The 14,099-nt window shown below is 44.4% G+C and overlaps 1 protein-coding gene across 5 annotated transcripts in view; it reads right to left on the bottom strand.

The window, feature by feature from the left end:
- Positions 1-14,099, bottom strand: part of LOC139389317 (phosphatidylinositol 4-phosphate 5-kinase type-1 beta-like) — a 75,996-nt gene that overhangs the window by 5,699 nt on the left and 56,198 nt on the right. For all 5 annotated transcript variants that reach the window (XM_071135969.1, XM_071135970.1, XM_071135971.1 and 2 more), the window contains 5 exons: positions 7,197-7,399; positions 6,876-6,959; positions 6,158-6,206; positions 5,948-6,032; positions 1,446-1,601 (listed from right to left, as the gene is read on the bottom strand). In XM_071135969.1, the coding sequence (XP_070992070.1) occupies positions 1,446-1,601; positions 5,948-6,032; positions 6,158-6,206; positions 6,876-6,959; positions 7,197-7,399 (577 nt within the window). The remainder of the gene's footprint in view (positions 1-1,445; positions 1,602-5,947; positions 6,033-6,157; positions 6,207-6,875; positions 6,960-7,196; positions 7,400-14,099) is intronic.

Genomic DNA, 14,099 nt, shown 5'->3' with positions numbered 1-14,099 from the left:
CATCGCGATGGCTTTACTGAGAGATACACACATAGCGATGGCCTCACTGAGAGATACACACAAAGCCATGGCCTCACTGAGAGATACACACAAAGCCATGACCTCACTGAGAGATACACACAAAGCCATGACCTCACTGAGAGATACACACAAAGCCATTACCTCACTGAGAGATACACACAAAGCCATTACCTCACTGAGAGATACACACAAAGCCATGACCTCACTGATAATGCCTTCAGTCAGTCAATGTATTATTATTAACTGTACTTGTATAACAGCAACCTGGGCCTAAACCCCAAAAGAGTATGCAGATGTGACAGGGCAAGGACAAAGTCCTGGGTGCTTGTGCTGTGCTATTAATTTAACACATGATCTAAAGACCTACAGTACAGACTGGATGTCGAAGCTACAGGACAGAACATGGGTTTGAATTAGTTTAATTAGATGGGATAATAAAACAACCATGTCTTGTGCTTACAATTATTATGTAATTGTCCCTACAATAACCCTTTATCCCTCAAAATAGGGTTTTCTAACAAGACCGAAGGTATGCGTGGAATTGGTTAACTAGAATACGTAGAGTAAGCTACTGAAAATGAAACTGTACATGTAAAATATATAAATGTCTTTATGGTATGTTATATGAAGGTTGGACATAGAACGTGCACAAAGGTGTTGTTTAGTTAAAATAAGATTTCATATAAACTAAGGAAGCTAAGTTGCAATATAAAACAAGACTTCTCTCTCTTACTCAGAAGTCTGCACCCTCATCTCTTCCTGTAATATTGGCCAACAGTTTGGCCAACAGTGGTGTTACCGTAGAGGAAGAGTCATGACGCTGAGTTACTATTGTGGAAAGCGGCCTGATTCTAATCCAGCCAGCCACTGGAGTCAGGGCCTGATTCTAATCCAGCCAGCCACTGGAGTCAGGGCCTGATTCTAATCCAGCCAGCCACTGGAGTCAGGGCCTGATTCTAATCCAGCCAGCCACTGGAGTCAGGGCCTGATTCTAATCCAGCCAGCCACTGGAGTCAGGGCCTGGTAATGACTCCTCAAGAGACACAGAAAGAGTTTACATGAATAACGCTAACTCAATCACACACAGAGACAGAGAGAGAGAGAGAGCGAAAGAGAGACAGCGAGAGAGACACCGAGAGAGACAGCGAGAGGGATGAGTTAGGAGGACTGGCTGTTAATAACAGGATATAGACTGTGTTTTCTTTCCGGTGAGGTAACATTTCAGTGGGGGCTGGAGGTGGAGACACTATGGCACTACTGAAGGACTAGTTTATGGGGACCAAGTGGTTTTCGAAGGCCCATCGGTCCAGACATAATGAGAGGTATGGTCTACATGACATATCTGGGAAGTGATTTCTCTCAGGTGCTTTTTGTTTTTACAACACATGAATGTGTGGATGATTGATAATTGTGTTCTGGTCTACCTTGTCCGTCTAGACTGGCCAGACTGCGTGCTCCTCCCAGACTCTGCCTCCTCTCCTCCTCCTTCTCTTCCTTCTGAGAAGACAGGATCTCCTGAGAGGACGACTTCAGAGCAGGGATGGATGTACGAGTCCTCTTAGAAGGGGAGAAGCGAATGGCTGCAGAGAGACAGAGAGAGAGAGAGAAAGAGAGGGGAGTGGGATGGGGAGCGAGGTAAAAGAGGGGGAGACAGAAACGAGTGGTGGGGGAAGAGAAAAGGAGAGCGGAGGGAAGGGAGAGTAAGATAAGGAGAGAGAGAGGGAGCAAGAGAGAAATAGGGGGTTGGGGAGAGAGTGAGGGGGTAGGAATGAGAGTGAAGGGGTAGAGCAAGAGAGAAAGAGGGGGTTGGGGAGAGAGTGAGGGGGTAGGAATGAGAGTGAAGGGGTCGAGCAAGAGAGAAAGAGGGGGTTGGGGAGAGAGTGAGGGGGTAGGAATGAGAGTGAAGGGGTAGAGCAAGAGAGAAAGAGGGCGAGATGGAGGGAACAGATTACCCTGATTGCAACCCTTATCGTGCATAATCAAGCTTGAAGTGTCTGTCCCAAAGTAGCAGTAAAATGATCAAACTGTTAACGCATAATGATCATTATGCAACTGTCCCCCGATGTTCCATTCTGACTCCCAAGCAGAGCATGAAATCCCTCCCCATTGTATCTAACTGTGCAGAAGCATTGCCATAATAATACCAAGCATCTAAATCCCAAACCATCGCAGAAACCATCTTCATTAAATCAGCGTTGCACACTTCTTTATTTCATCTTAACATGAAACATTCCACAAGTCAAAACCCTGAAGTGAGAAGGGCTTCAGCCACTGGGGTGGGTTCCTAAATTACCCCCACTGGGGGACTGGCATGGCCACCACCCAAACAGAGGACAACCATAGACTCCTGTTAATAGGGAGAAACTAAGCACCTCTTTGATAACAAGATATTTCTGGGGAAAGAACTAAAGGCAGAACAGAACTACTAAAATATGCAACTACATAAATGTATGCATGGACGCATTACCGTAAATCACTTTCGCCAAGAATCTATATCAGTATGTCAGCGTATATCAGTATGTCAGCGTATGTCAGCGTATATCAGTATGTCAGCGTATATCAGCATATATCAGTATGTCAGCGTATATCAGTATGTCAGCGTATGTCAGTATGTCAGCGTATGTAAGTATGTCAGCGTATATCAGTATGTCAGCGTATGTCAGTATGTCAGCGTATATCAGTATGTCAGCGTATGTAAGTATGTCAGCGTATATCAGTATGTCAGCGTATGTCAGTATGTCAGCGTATATCAGTATGTCAGCATATGTCAGCGTATGTCAGTATGTCAGCGTATATCAGTATGTCAGCGTATATCAGTATGTCAGCGTATATCAGTATGTCAGCGTATGTCAGCGTATGTCAGTATGTCAGCGTATATCAGTATGTCAGCATATGTCAGCGTATATCAGCATATATCAGTATGTCAGCGTATATCAGTATGTCAGCGTATGTCAGTATGTCAGCATATAGCAGTATGTCAGCGTATATCAGTATGTCAGCGTATATCAGTATGTCAGCGTATGTCAGCGTATGTCAGCGTATGTCAGCGTATGTCAGCGTATATCAGTATGTCAGCGTATATCAGTATGTCAGCGTATATCAGTATGTCAGCGTATATCAGTATGTCAGCGTATATCAGTATGTCAGTGTATATCAGCGTATATCAGTATGTCAGAGTATATCAGTATGTCAGCGTATATCAGCGTATATCAGTATGTCAGCGTATATCAGTATATCAGCGTATATCAGTATATCAGCGTATATCAGTATGTCAGCGTATATCAGTATGTCAGCGTATATCAGTATGTCAGCGTATATCAGTGTATATCAGTATGTCAGCGTATATCAGTATGTCAGCGTATATCAGTATGTCAGCGTATATCAGTGTATATCAGTATGTCAGCGTATATCAGTATGTCAGCGTATATCAGTATGTCAGCGTATATCAGCGTATATCAGTATGTCAGCGTATATCAGCGTATATCAGTATATCAGCGTATATCAGTATGTCAGCGTATATCAGCGTATATCAGTATGTCAGCGTATATCAGTATGTCAGCGTATGTCAGTATGTCAGCGTATATCAGTATGTCAGCGTATATCAGTATGTCAGCGTATATCAGTATGTCAGCGTATGTCAGTATGTCAGCGTATATCAGTATGTCAGCGTATATCAGTATGTCAGCGTATATCAGTATGTCAGCGTATATCAGTATGTCAGCGTATATCAGTATGTCAGCGTATATCAGCGTATATCAGTATGTCAGCGTATATCAGTATGTCAGCGTATATCAGTATGTCAGCGTATATCAGTATATCAGTATGTCAGCGTATATCAGTATGTCAGCGTATATCAGTATGTCAGCGTATATCAGCGTATATCAGTATGTCAGCGTATATCAGTATGTCAGCGTATATCAGTATGTCAGCGTATATCAGTATGTCAGCGTATATCAGTATGTCAGCGTATATCAGTATGTCAGCGTATAGCAGTATGTCAGCGTATATCAGTATGTCAGCGTATATCAGCGTATATCAGTATGTCAGCATATATCAGTATGTCAGCGTATATCAGTATGTCAGCGTATATCAGCGTATATCAGTATATCAGCGTATATCAGTATGTCAGCGTATATCAGCGTATATCAGTATGTCAGCGTATATCAGTATGTCAGCGTATGTCAGCGTATGTCAGCGTATGTCAGCGTATGTCAGCGTATATCAGTATGTCAGCGTATATCAGTATGTCAGCGTATATCAGTATGTCAGCGTATATCAGTATGTCAGCGTATATCAGTATGTCAGCGTATATCAGTATGTCAGTGTATATCAGCGTATATCAGTATGTCAGAGTATATCAGTATGTCAGCGTATATCAGCGTATATCAGTATGTCAGCGTATATCAGTATATCAGCGTATATCAGTATATCAGCGTATATCAGTATGTCAGCGTATATCAGTATGTCAGCGTATATCAGTATGTCAGCGTATATCAGTGTATATCAGTATGTCAGCGTATATCAGTATGTCAGCGTATATCAGTATGTCAGCGTATATCAGTGTATATCAGTATGTCAGCGTATATCAGTATGTCAGCGTATATCAGTATGTCAGCGTATATCAGCGTATATCAGTATGTCAGCGTATATCAGCGTATATCAGTATATCAGCGTATATCAGTATGTCAGCGTATATCAGCGTATATCAGTATGTCAGCGTATATCAGTATGTCAGCGTATGTCAGTATGTCAGCGTATATCAGTATGTCAGCGTATATCAGTATGTCAGCGTATATCAGTATGTCAGCGTATGTCAGTATGTCAGCGTATATCAGTATGTCAGCGTATATCAGCGTATATCAGTATGTCAGCGTATATCAGTATGTCAGCGTATATCAGTATGTCAGCGTATATCAGTATGTCAGCGTATATCAGCGTATATCAGTATGTCAGCGTATATCAGTATGTCAGCGTATATCAGTATGTCAGCGTATATCAGTATATCAGTATGTCAGCGTATATCAGTATGTCAGCGTATATCAGTATGTCAGCGTATATCAGCGTATATCAGTATGTCAGCGTATATCAGTATGTCAGCGTATATCAGTATGTCAGCGTATATCAGTATGTCAGCGTATATCAGTATGTCAGCGTATATCAGTATGTCAGCGTATAGCAGTATGTCAGCGTATATCAGTATGTCAGCGTATATCAGCGTATATCAGTATGTCAGCATATATCAGTATGTCAGCGTATATCAGTATGTCAGCGTATATCAGCGTATATCAGTATATCAGCGTATATCAGTATGTCAGCGTATATCAGCGTATATCAGTATGTCAGCGTATATCAGTATGTCAGCGTATATCAGTATGTCAGCGTATATCAGTATGTCAGCGTATGTCAGTATGTCAGCGTATATCAGTATGTCAGCGTATATCAGCGTATATCAGTATGTCAGCGTATATCAGTATGTCAGCGTATATCAGTATGTCAGCGTATATCAGTATGTCAGAGTAAACTGAAAGCACAGCGAGAGGAGCTGAGGGAGGGTTTGAAACCTGACCTATTTAATTGACTGACAACAGTGTATGTGTCACTGGATCATCCACATAACAAACTGGTAAAACACAATCACGTATACATTTCTCCTGTAAGAGGACCTTACATCAACACAGCTGCGTTGTTGCCTTCAACACAGCAGGTGACTAACAAATCAATCTGTACAAACATTTCCAATGGTTTAAAGTTGACTAAACTGTACGTGACACACCGACATAGTGTTATTGTAGTCTCAGTCTTAGCCCTCATACCCCTTATACCATTACACTTGTTTTCCGATCCCAGTGCCTGGCATGTGTGACAGCTTAAGTCATAAATGTATCCCTGTCATAGGGGACTGAGGAACAGAAGCCAGCAGACTTACTCGGAGTCTTCCGGAACACCGAAGTGCTCATGAACTTGAGGAATCGGTTGGCATAGAAACCAGGCCGGTGCACCGAGACAGAGTCCTGAGGACAGAACAGAAGACAATACAGGCTTTTATCAGGGAGGGCCATTTGTGATCAATAAGAATGGAACCTATGAACAGTGTGTGTTCAGAAGGACACACGTAATCAGCAGCATATCAACTTACGCCGTCGTAGACCAGGGCCTTCCATGAGTGTTCCAACTTCTTAATGAATCTGAGGGGGAAACAAGAAGTCTTGTCACAAACAGAGCTGGTTATGCAACAAACCCAACCCCGCACCAAGCCCCATCACCCAAAACCTGAGATGCTTCCCGTTGACACCAAAGACAGAACAGGAACCACAGCAATATTACATTTAATGTTACATAATATGCTCCCATTCTAGTTACATTTGACACTGCAATTGATGGACTGAGGCAAGCAAACAGTTGGCAAGGGAAGAGGATTAATATGAAAAGATATATGGGGAATGATATCATTATGTAACTCCCCAGCCAAGACACTGACTGACAGGTCCTGAGGTCAGCTTAGAGATGCTGAGATATGGACAAGGGAACAAGCTTTAGGGACACTTCTGTCTCTCTGGCCCTCGAGGTTTGTCACACTGAGGAGCTTCTCTCTCCCTTACTCCCTGCATTGGGACAGAAAATCAATGCTTCACCAGAGTGAATAGGAAAGACTGATAGCTACAGAACCCTTATTAACAGAGTTGGATAGAAAAGGATGCTTTAAGGACCCAGGAGAGTGGCTGCTTGATATCCAATCAATCAGAATATGTCATGCTAACTAGTCTGTGGGCGTAGCAACGAACCCTCCATGTTACAGAACATTATAGTATGTTATTATGCTATATAATATAGCATGTTATGAAGTCATGTTAAACCTGTAGGACTGCAGGATGTCGATGATGCCCAGGAAAATAAGCAGCTTCTCTTCTTTGTGTGACTTGGCAGGAATTCCACCCATCCTGAAATACAGCCCAGTAAATGCAGGTCCAGTCACAGAATGTAGTCAGGTCAGGAGACACATTAAGGGTTTTGATCATTGTTTGTAAGAGTTTTGCCATGTATTTTTCAGTGTATGTGAATGTGAGTGTGTGTAAGTGTAAATGTCATCAAGCTATTACAGTGTATATGATTGTGTACTGTACGTGTGGTTGTCTTTGAATGTGTATGGGCAGTATGACTGAGGTGAGCTGACTCACGTGTCGTCTGTGGTGTGGGCCTCGGCAGCCTTGCTGTCCCCCTGGATAGACTCCATGGCTGTGGAGTAGAGGACCCTCTGGGCCACGGGCCGCTTGCCATCCGCCACTGCCTGGCCCGGCTCGCCGCCCTCCTTCGGGCTCTGGTCCAGAACATGCACGGCCAGAAGCAGACTGTAGTCCATGATCTTAAAGCTCTCCAACACCTGCAGCACACAACATGAAACCACACAGTTAATTACCATGGTCTGAAATAACATCAAAACAACCCGTAGGCTAGCAAAGAGTGGAAACAGTTGGAGCGGTGTTGGCCTTGGTCTAAGTCCGGAATCTGACCAGTATCACACACAGCTGTGTGCATTTTAAACAAAAATAGTGTTTTTTTATCATCTGGGTTATTGAAGTGTGACCCGTATTTCTGTGTGACCAAAGATAAATAGGCAATTGTGATATGATGTGTGGAAAGTCATCCTTTTTATAGTCCCTTCTGCCATAATAGGATTATCGAATTAGCATCCAAAAAATTGCTAATGTAGTTTGCCTGATTTTCCATCATTGGACCACGGGAATCGTCTTATTCTAAGCATTATTGTACCAATCCCCGAAACATCCAAGAATAGCACTGTCTGTAAGAGAGATGACAACGAGAAACAAGGAATGGTCATCATGATTGTCATGGTAATTCCTAGAATCTGCTCTCAGTTGGATTCCGTAAACAGTATTTCCAACATCGGGAACTTCCAAACTTGCCATAACGGACTCAGTCATCATCATCCGTTATATGGAACTGGCTAGTAGAAAACAGGCTGAGTGAAAGGACCACAACAGAACCAGTTCATTTGACTTTTCAGACATAATCTAAGAAATGTGAACTAATATGTCCAGAATGAGGATCTTTGATAATAAAGACTGTAACACAAACACACCCTTACTAAGAGTGGACAGTAGGATGGATATAGTTGAGCAAAGATGGCCTTTAGATATGTTATACCACTGATGTATCTATAACTAGAATCCATGCACCATGACTGAGCACACCCACAACAAGATTATAGAACAGCTATTTCCAGGATATCCCCATGGTAAATGCATCTTTATTCGTGCTTTATTGTTGGTGGTTTAATCATGGTTAATTAGTTCTGTAGTGTCCTTTTAAGACAAATGCAAACCATGAACAATCATACAGACACGCGCGCACACCAGCCACACATACACACAAACATTCAGAATAAACACTTGTGCTCTTGTTCGAGCTTGGTCTTTTCCATGTCTCTGATTTGCATCCCTTCCTCTTGACTCCCCCGTCCTATTCTTAGGCAACCATTTTTAATAGAGCCACACACCAACCTGCCCGGAAAAGGCTATAAGGACACTCCTGACCTGCAAACCGATATTTAATTTCAGAATTGGTAAAAATCAGGTTATGGTTAGGGTTTGGTTAAGGTACGGTCAGTTTTAGATTTTAGTTGGTCGTTAGAGGTCAGGAGTGTCCTTAAAATAATTACAATTCTCAGCTTTTACATTGACATTTGATGGAATGTCTCCATTCCATATGTTTTTATGTTAGGCGTAGTGGCTAGATACAGCTGTAGCACTGCATGGGGAATAGGGTGTCATTTGAGATCTGCCGTGGTTTGGCTTTGTGAGAGAGGCCATTGTTGTCCCCGTCATCTTCCAAAGGAATGACAGAATCACATGACATGGCAGGAGGAGAGGGGGACAACATGACATGGCAGGAGGAGAGGGGGACAACATGACATGGCAGGAGGAGAGGGGGACAACATGACATGGCAGGAGGAGAGGGGGACAACATGACATGGCAGGAGGAGAGGTGGACAACATGACATGGCAGGAGGAGACGGGGACAACATGACATGGCAGGAGGAGACGGGACAACATGACATGGCAGGAGGAGAGGGGGACAACATGACATGGCAGGAGGAGAGGGGGACAACATGGCATGGCAGGAGGAGAGGGGGACAACATGACATGGCAGGAGGAGAGGGGGACAACATGACATGCCAGGAGGAGACGGGACAACATGACATGGCAGGAAGAGAGGGGGACAACATGACATGGCAGGAAGAGAGGGGGACAACATGACATGCCAGGAGGAGAGGGGGACAACATGACATGGCAGGAGGAGAGGGGGACAACATGACATGGCAGGAGGAGAGGGGGACAACATCACATGGCAGGAGGAGAGGGGTACAACATCACATGGCAGGAGGAGACATGACAACATGACATGGCAGGAGGAGACATGACAACATGACATGGCAGGAGGAGACATGACATGACATGGCAGGAGGAGACATGACAACATGACATGGCAGGAGGAGAGGGGGGACAACATGACATGGCAGGAGGAGAGGGGGACAACATGACATGGCAGGAGGAGACATGACAACATGACATGGCAGGAGGAGACATGACAACATGACATGGCAGGAGGAGAGGGGGACAACATGACATGGCAGGAGGAGAGGGGGACAACATGACATGGCAGGAGGAGAGGGGGACAACATGACATGGCAGGAGGAGACGGGACAACATGACATGGCAGGAGGAGACGGGACAACATCACATGGCAGGAAGAGACATGACAACATGACATGGCAGGAGGAGACATGACAACATGACATGGCAGGAGGAGAGGGGGACAACATGACATGGCGACAACATGACATGGCAGGAGGAGACGGGACAACATGACATGGCAGGAGGAGACGGGACAACATGACATGGCAGGAGGAGAGGGGGACAACATGACATGGCGACAACATGACATGGCAGGAGGAGACGGGACAACATGACATGGCAGGAGGAGAGGGGGACAACATGACATGGCGACAACATGACATGGCAGGAGGAGAGGGGGACAACATGACATGGTAGGAGGAGAGGGGGACAACATGACATGGCAGGAGGAGAGGGGACAACATGACATGGTAGGAGGAGAGGGGGACAACATGACCCACCACGAGGTCTATAACAATAATGAGAAGAAAACAAATCCCAAACATTCTGTGTATTTGTGCAGGGCAGGATTAAGAAATCACTAAGACACTTTATGTTGGTGTTTCATTTATTTTGGCAGATACCCAAATGTTCTTGTGATAAAACTTAATTCACAGTTATTTTTTATAAACTATTGATCCTCTGTCGCTAAATGATGCTCTCTGTTGTATTTTGAACATTGCCTCTTGGGCCTAGCCATTGATTCACACAATTGACCATTCATATTATGCAGTTATTATACAGTTTATATTTCCTTATTATCGGGGCTGAAGCCCAGAAGCTGGGTGTGTGTTTGTGTGTGTGTGTGTGGCGCTGTGTGTGTGGCGCTGTGTGTGTGCGTGCATGTGAGCATACGTGTTTGTTTCCGTCTCAAATTAATAGGGGCATTCCCAGACAAAAACCTTTTCAGACATCAAGTTAAATGCCACTCCATGTCCCTCTTCCCTAGTTACAAACAGACCTCAGCACTCATGATTGGCAACCCCTTACAAAACATTGTACCCTTCGCTAAACTGTCATTCCATTTGACATCGTCATCCTCTCAACAACATCTCAGAGCCCTGCAGTGCAGTGACATTGACACCCCCCCCCCCGCTCCAGTCATAGGACTGGGCATGGTTTATTAATGTTCTTAGTTTGTTGTGAGATGGAGAGAGGAGAAGAAGGAAAAGCATATTACTCTACATTTCCCTCAGTGACCCACATTCAGCAGCAGACACTTCCTGGTCCCCCTCTCTCATCTCACCCCTTACCTCCCCTCCATACCTTGGCTGAATCTCCTTCCCCCCCTCACCCATGTCTGTCACGTCCCTCTCGATCCCACTCCTGTTTTTCGGTGTTGCAGCAGGCTCTGTGGCTAGGGGTTTACTGCTTACTCATGGAAACGGACAAAGATTCTGCTTAGGGGGCGCTTTGCTTACTGCTCAGGAGGGGAAGGCAGGAAGCCGTGACAATAACAAACTAGCTACAGTCCAGTCACTTACAGTACAACCACTGCTCAGACGTACACACAGCTCACTGGCGTTAAACATTTTAAGAAGTCTGAACTTCTGTTCTGGGTTAGTTACAGAATGTATTTTTGTCTCTTAACAACTCTCCCTACTGAACAAAAGACAAAAGAGGAAGACATTTACACAAGGAGACATTTCAAAAACAAACATTGTGTCAGAATCATGACGTCAAAGACACTGTGCTCCAGCCCCCCCCAGACACAGCCCCCCACCACAGACAGACACAAACAAACAGTCATTATAAAACCTGGGCCTGGCACATTAATGACCTGCATGAAACACTGTTCTCTTTATACTTTGAAGTACAAAGGAAGTGAGAGAAGAGAGATGGGGAGGGACAGAGAGACAGAGGTCCTCTAAAAGACTTCAAACAAGAGGTCATCTTAGAGTGTCTGTGAATAGGGCTGGCACAATTACTGAATAACTGTGTAACCAACGGTTACAGATGAAGACCATCATGAAACGGTTATTACGGTGACCACGGTCATTTGGCCGGCCCATTACCGTCACCCAAAATTCCATGACCGTCACAGCCCTATCTGTGAACCACTGTTATCCTTTCCCCACCATTCTGAGCTAATAGAAAGTCAACATTGAGGAGTGTGTGAGTTTAGTTAACAAACACAAGGAGAGCAGAGGAGATGAATCAGCCAGCTATAGCAGCCAAATCCATTGAGGCGTGACTCCAGGCGGTGTCCCAAAGGAGAGTCATCAGAAACACACAGGACAGCCTGTTACCAAACAGGCCTATATATACCCACAACACCGTGCTACTCATGCAGACTAACTCCATTCATTAAGTCACCACTTCTCGTTTGCTGTTGAAAAACAGCTCAGTCTCCGATACAATGAAAGTGGTAAAAAACTGGTTCACAGAAGCCATGACATTGTTATGGGGGAGTAAAACAAATGTCCTTGACAATCACATCGTAGGCTATAACATTTCCAAGTTTTCAAAGGTTGGATACCTTAAACAGGAAGTGTGTCTTCCTTACTGTTCCTGGTCTACATCCTGATGTCTACATCCTGGTTGGAGACAGAGTGAAGCACCCTGTGCCGTCAGACAGAGACAGAGACAGACAGACACTACCATGCTCTCTCTGTCAGGGACAACACCCACACTGTTACAACACAGGCTTAACAGCCTCTGGTTTAAAGTTGTCCTTAGGGGCACAGATCTAGGATAAGCTAAACCTCCACATATACTAACTATAACTTAACTGTTGAAAATACTAAACTGCCTAGGGGCAACTTCATTCTTCTCCCACATGAGATATATCCCTTCATCCCTTCAAAGCTAGCCAAGGCGGCCAGGGTTATGTACAGTACATAGGGTTATGTAAGAACTATACTGTATAATAATAGCTGAATAAGACTATTCACCATATGATCTGTGACAGTCCACATTATGATTGATTACGTGTTTTCAATCAATCAACCAATTATCTATTCACAAGCAGGTAGTGTAGGTCTGAGCAGAGCACAATGACAACAGAGGGAGATAAGACTGAGTATACCAAACATTAGGAACACCTTCCTAATATTGAGACCCGTCCCCATCCCCCCTTTTGTCGGAAGCGTTCCACAGGGATGCTGGCCCCATGTTCACTCCAATGTTTCCCACAGTTGTGTCACGTTGGCTGGATGTCCTTTGGGTGGTGGACCATTCTTGATACACACGGGAAACAGTTGAGCATGAAAAACCCAGCAGCGTTGCAGTTCTTGACGCAAACCGGTGCGCCTGGCACCTACTAACATACCCTGTTCAAAAGGCACTTACATTTTATGAATTTCCCATTTCAGCCTCTGAATGGCACACATACACAATCCACGTCTCAATTGTCTCAAGGCTTAAAAATCCTTCTTTAACCTGTCTCCTCCCCTTCATCTACACTGATTTAAGTGGATTTAACAGGTGACATCAATAAGGGATCATAGCTTTCACCTGGATTCACCTGGTCAGTCTATGTCATGGAAAAGGCAGGTGTTCTTAATGTTCTGTACACAGTGTACAGCATAGTAGTGCTGTAGGCCTATAGATCTCCAGCTTGACTTGTTGTGGTCCTGTTTGTTCTATGTACATTTTAGGTGTGGCAAAGTAGCTCCTTGCTCAGAGCAGAGTTGTGGTGTTCTCTTTCTGTTGAACAATAGCTCGGATCCCACTACTTCACTAGATTAGACAGGCTAATCTGGTGGCGATTGCTCTGAAATAGACAGGAATGCAGCCTCAGTTTGGACTCCTATCTTTAGGCTGGTGCGCTCCCTTACTTTCTCGCTCTCACGCTGCTGGGAACATTTCTTAATCACACTCAGTGTTTGGAGAGCTGTCATGGAACTGAACAGAGCTCAGAGCTCCCAATGAACCCACAGTGGAAACACACAGTCCCAGTTCCAAACACTGCAGCAACACACAGTTCCCTTTCTCAAAACACTCTGTCCAACCCTACAATCACACACACTGTTCTAGGCTTGTATACAATGTAGCAGAGTATGAAGTGGAAGAGTGGAGAGCGAGTGTGTGTGGGTGTGGCGCACGTGCGTGCGTGTGTGCATACTTGCATTAGTATATATGCGTGTGTGTACGTGTATGCAGTGTATACTATTTGAGCGTGTGTACTGAGTGCAGAGTATCCTGTTTGAATGGGAGAGGTTGCTGATTTCCCAGAGACAGAGGGAGTCCAACTACAAATACAATCTGTGCCCTTTCCTACTTCTGGCATCTGACCCAATGTCCAAGGGATGACATCACGAGGAGTTTGGCCATTTAAGTCCAGAGTTTGGGAATGAAAACAGCAGACAGTAGAGATGAGCGTACAGATAGTGCTGTAAACTGAGCCTTCTCATCTGATAGTACTTCTAGTTTCTAATTCTAGCA

The sequence above is a fragment of the Oncorhynchus clarkii genome, chromosome 30 (genome assembly GCF_045791955.1).
Source record: "Oncorhynchus clarkii lewisi isolate Uvic-CL-2024 chromosome 30, UVic_Ocla_1.0, whole genome shotgun sequence".
In the NCBI taxonomy this organism is placed as follows: domain Eukaryota; kingdom Metazoa; phylum Chordata; class Actinopteri; order Salmoniformes; family Salmonidae; genus Oncorhynchus; species Oncorhynchus clarkii.
The sequence above is the reverse complement of the archived record's forward strand: the minus strand, read 5'-3'. Positions and strand labels throughout refer to the sequence as shown.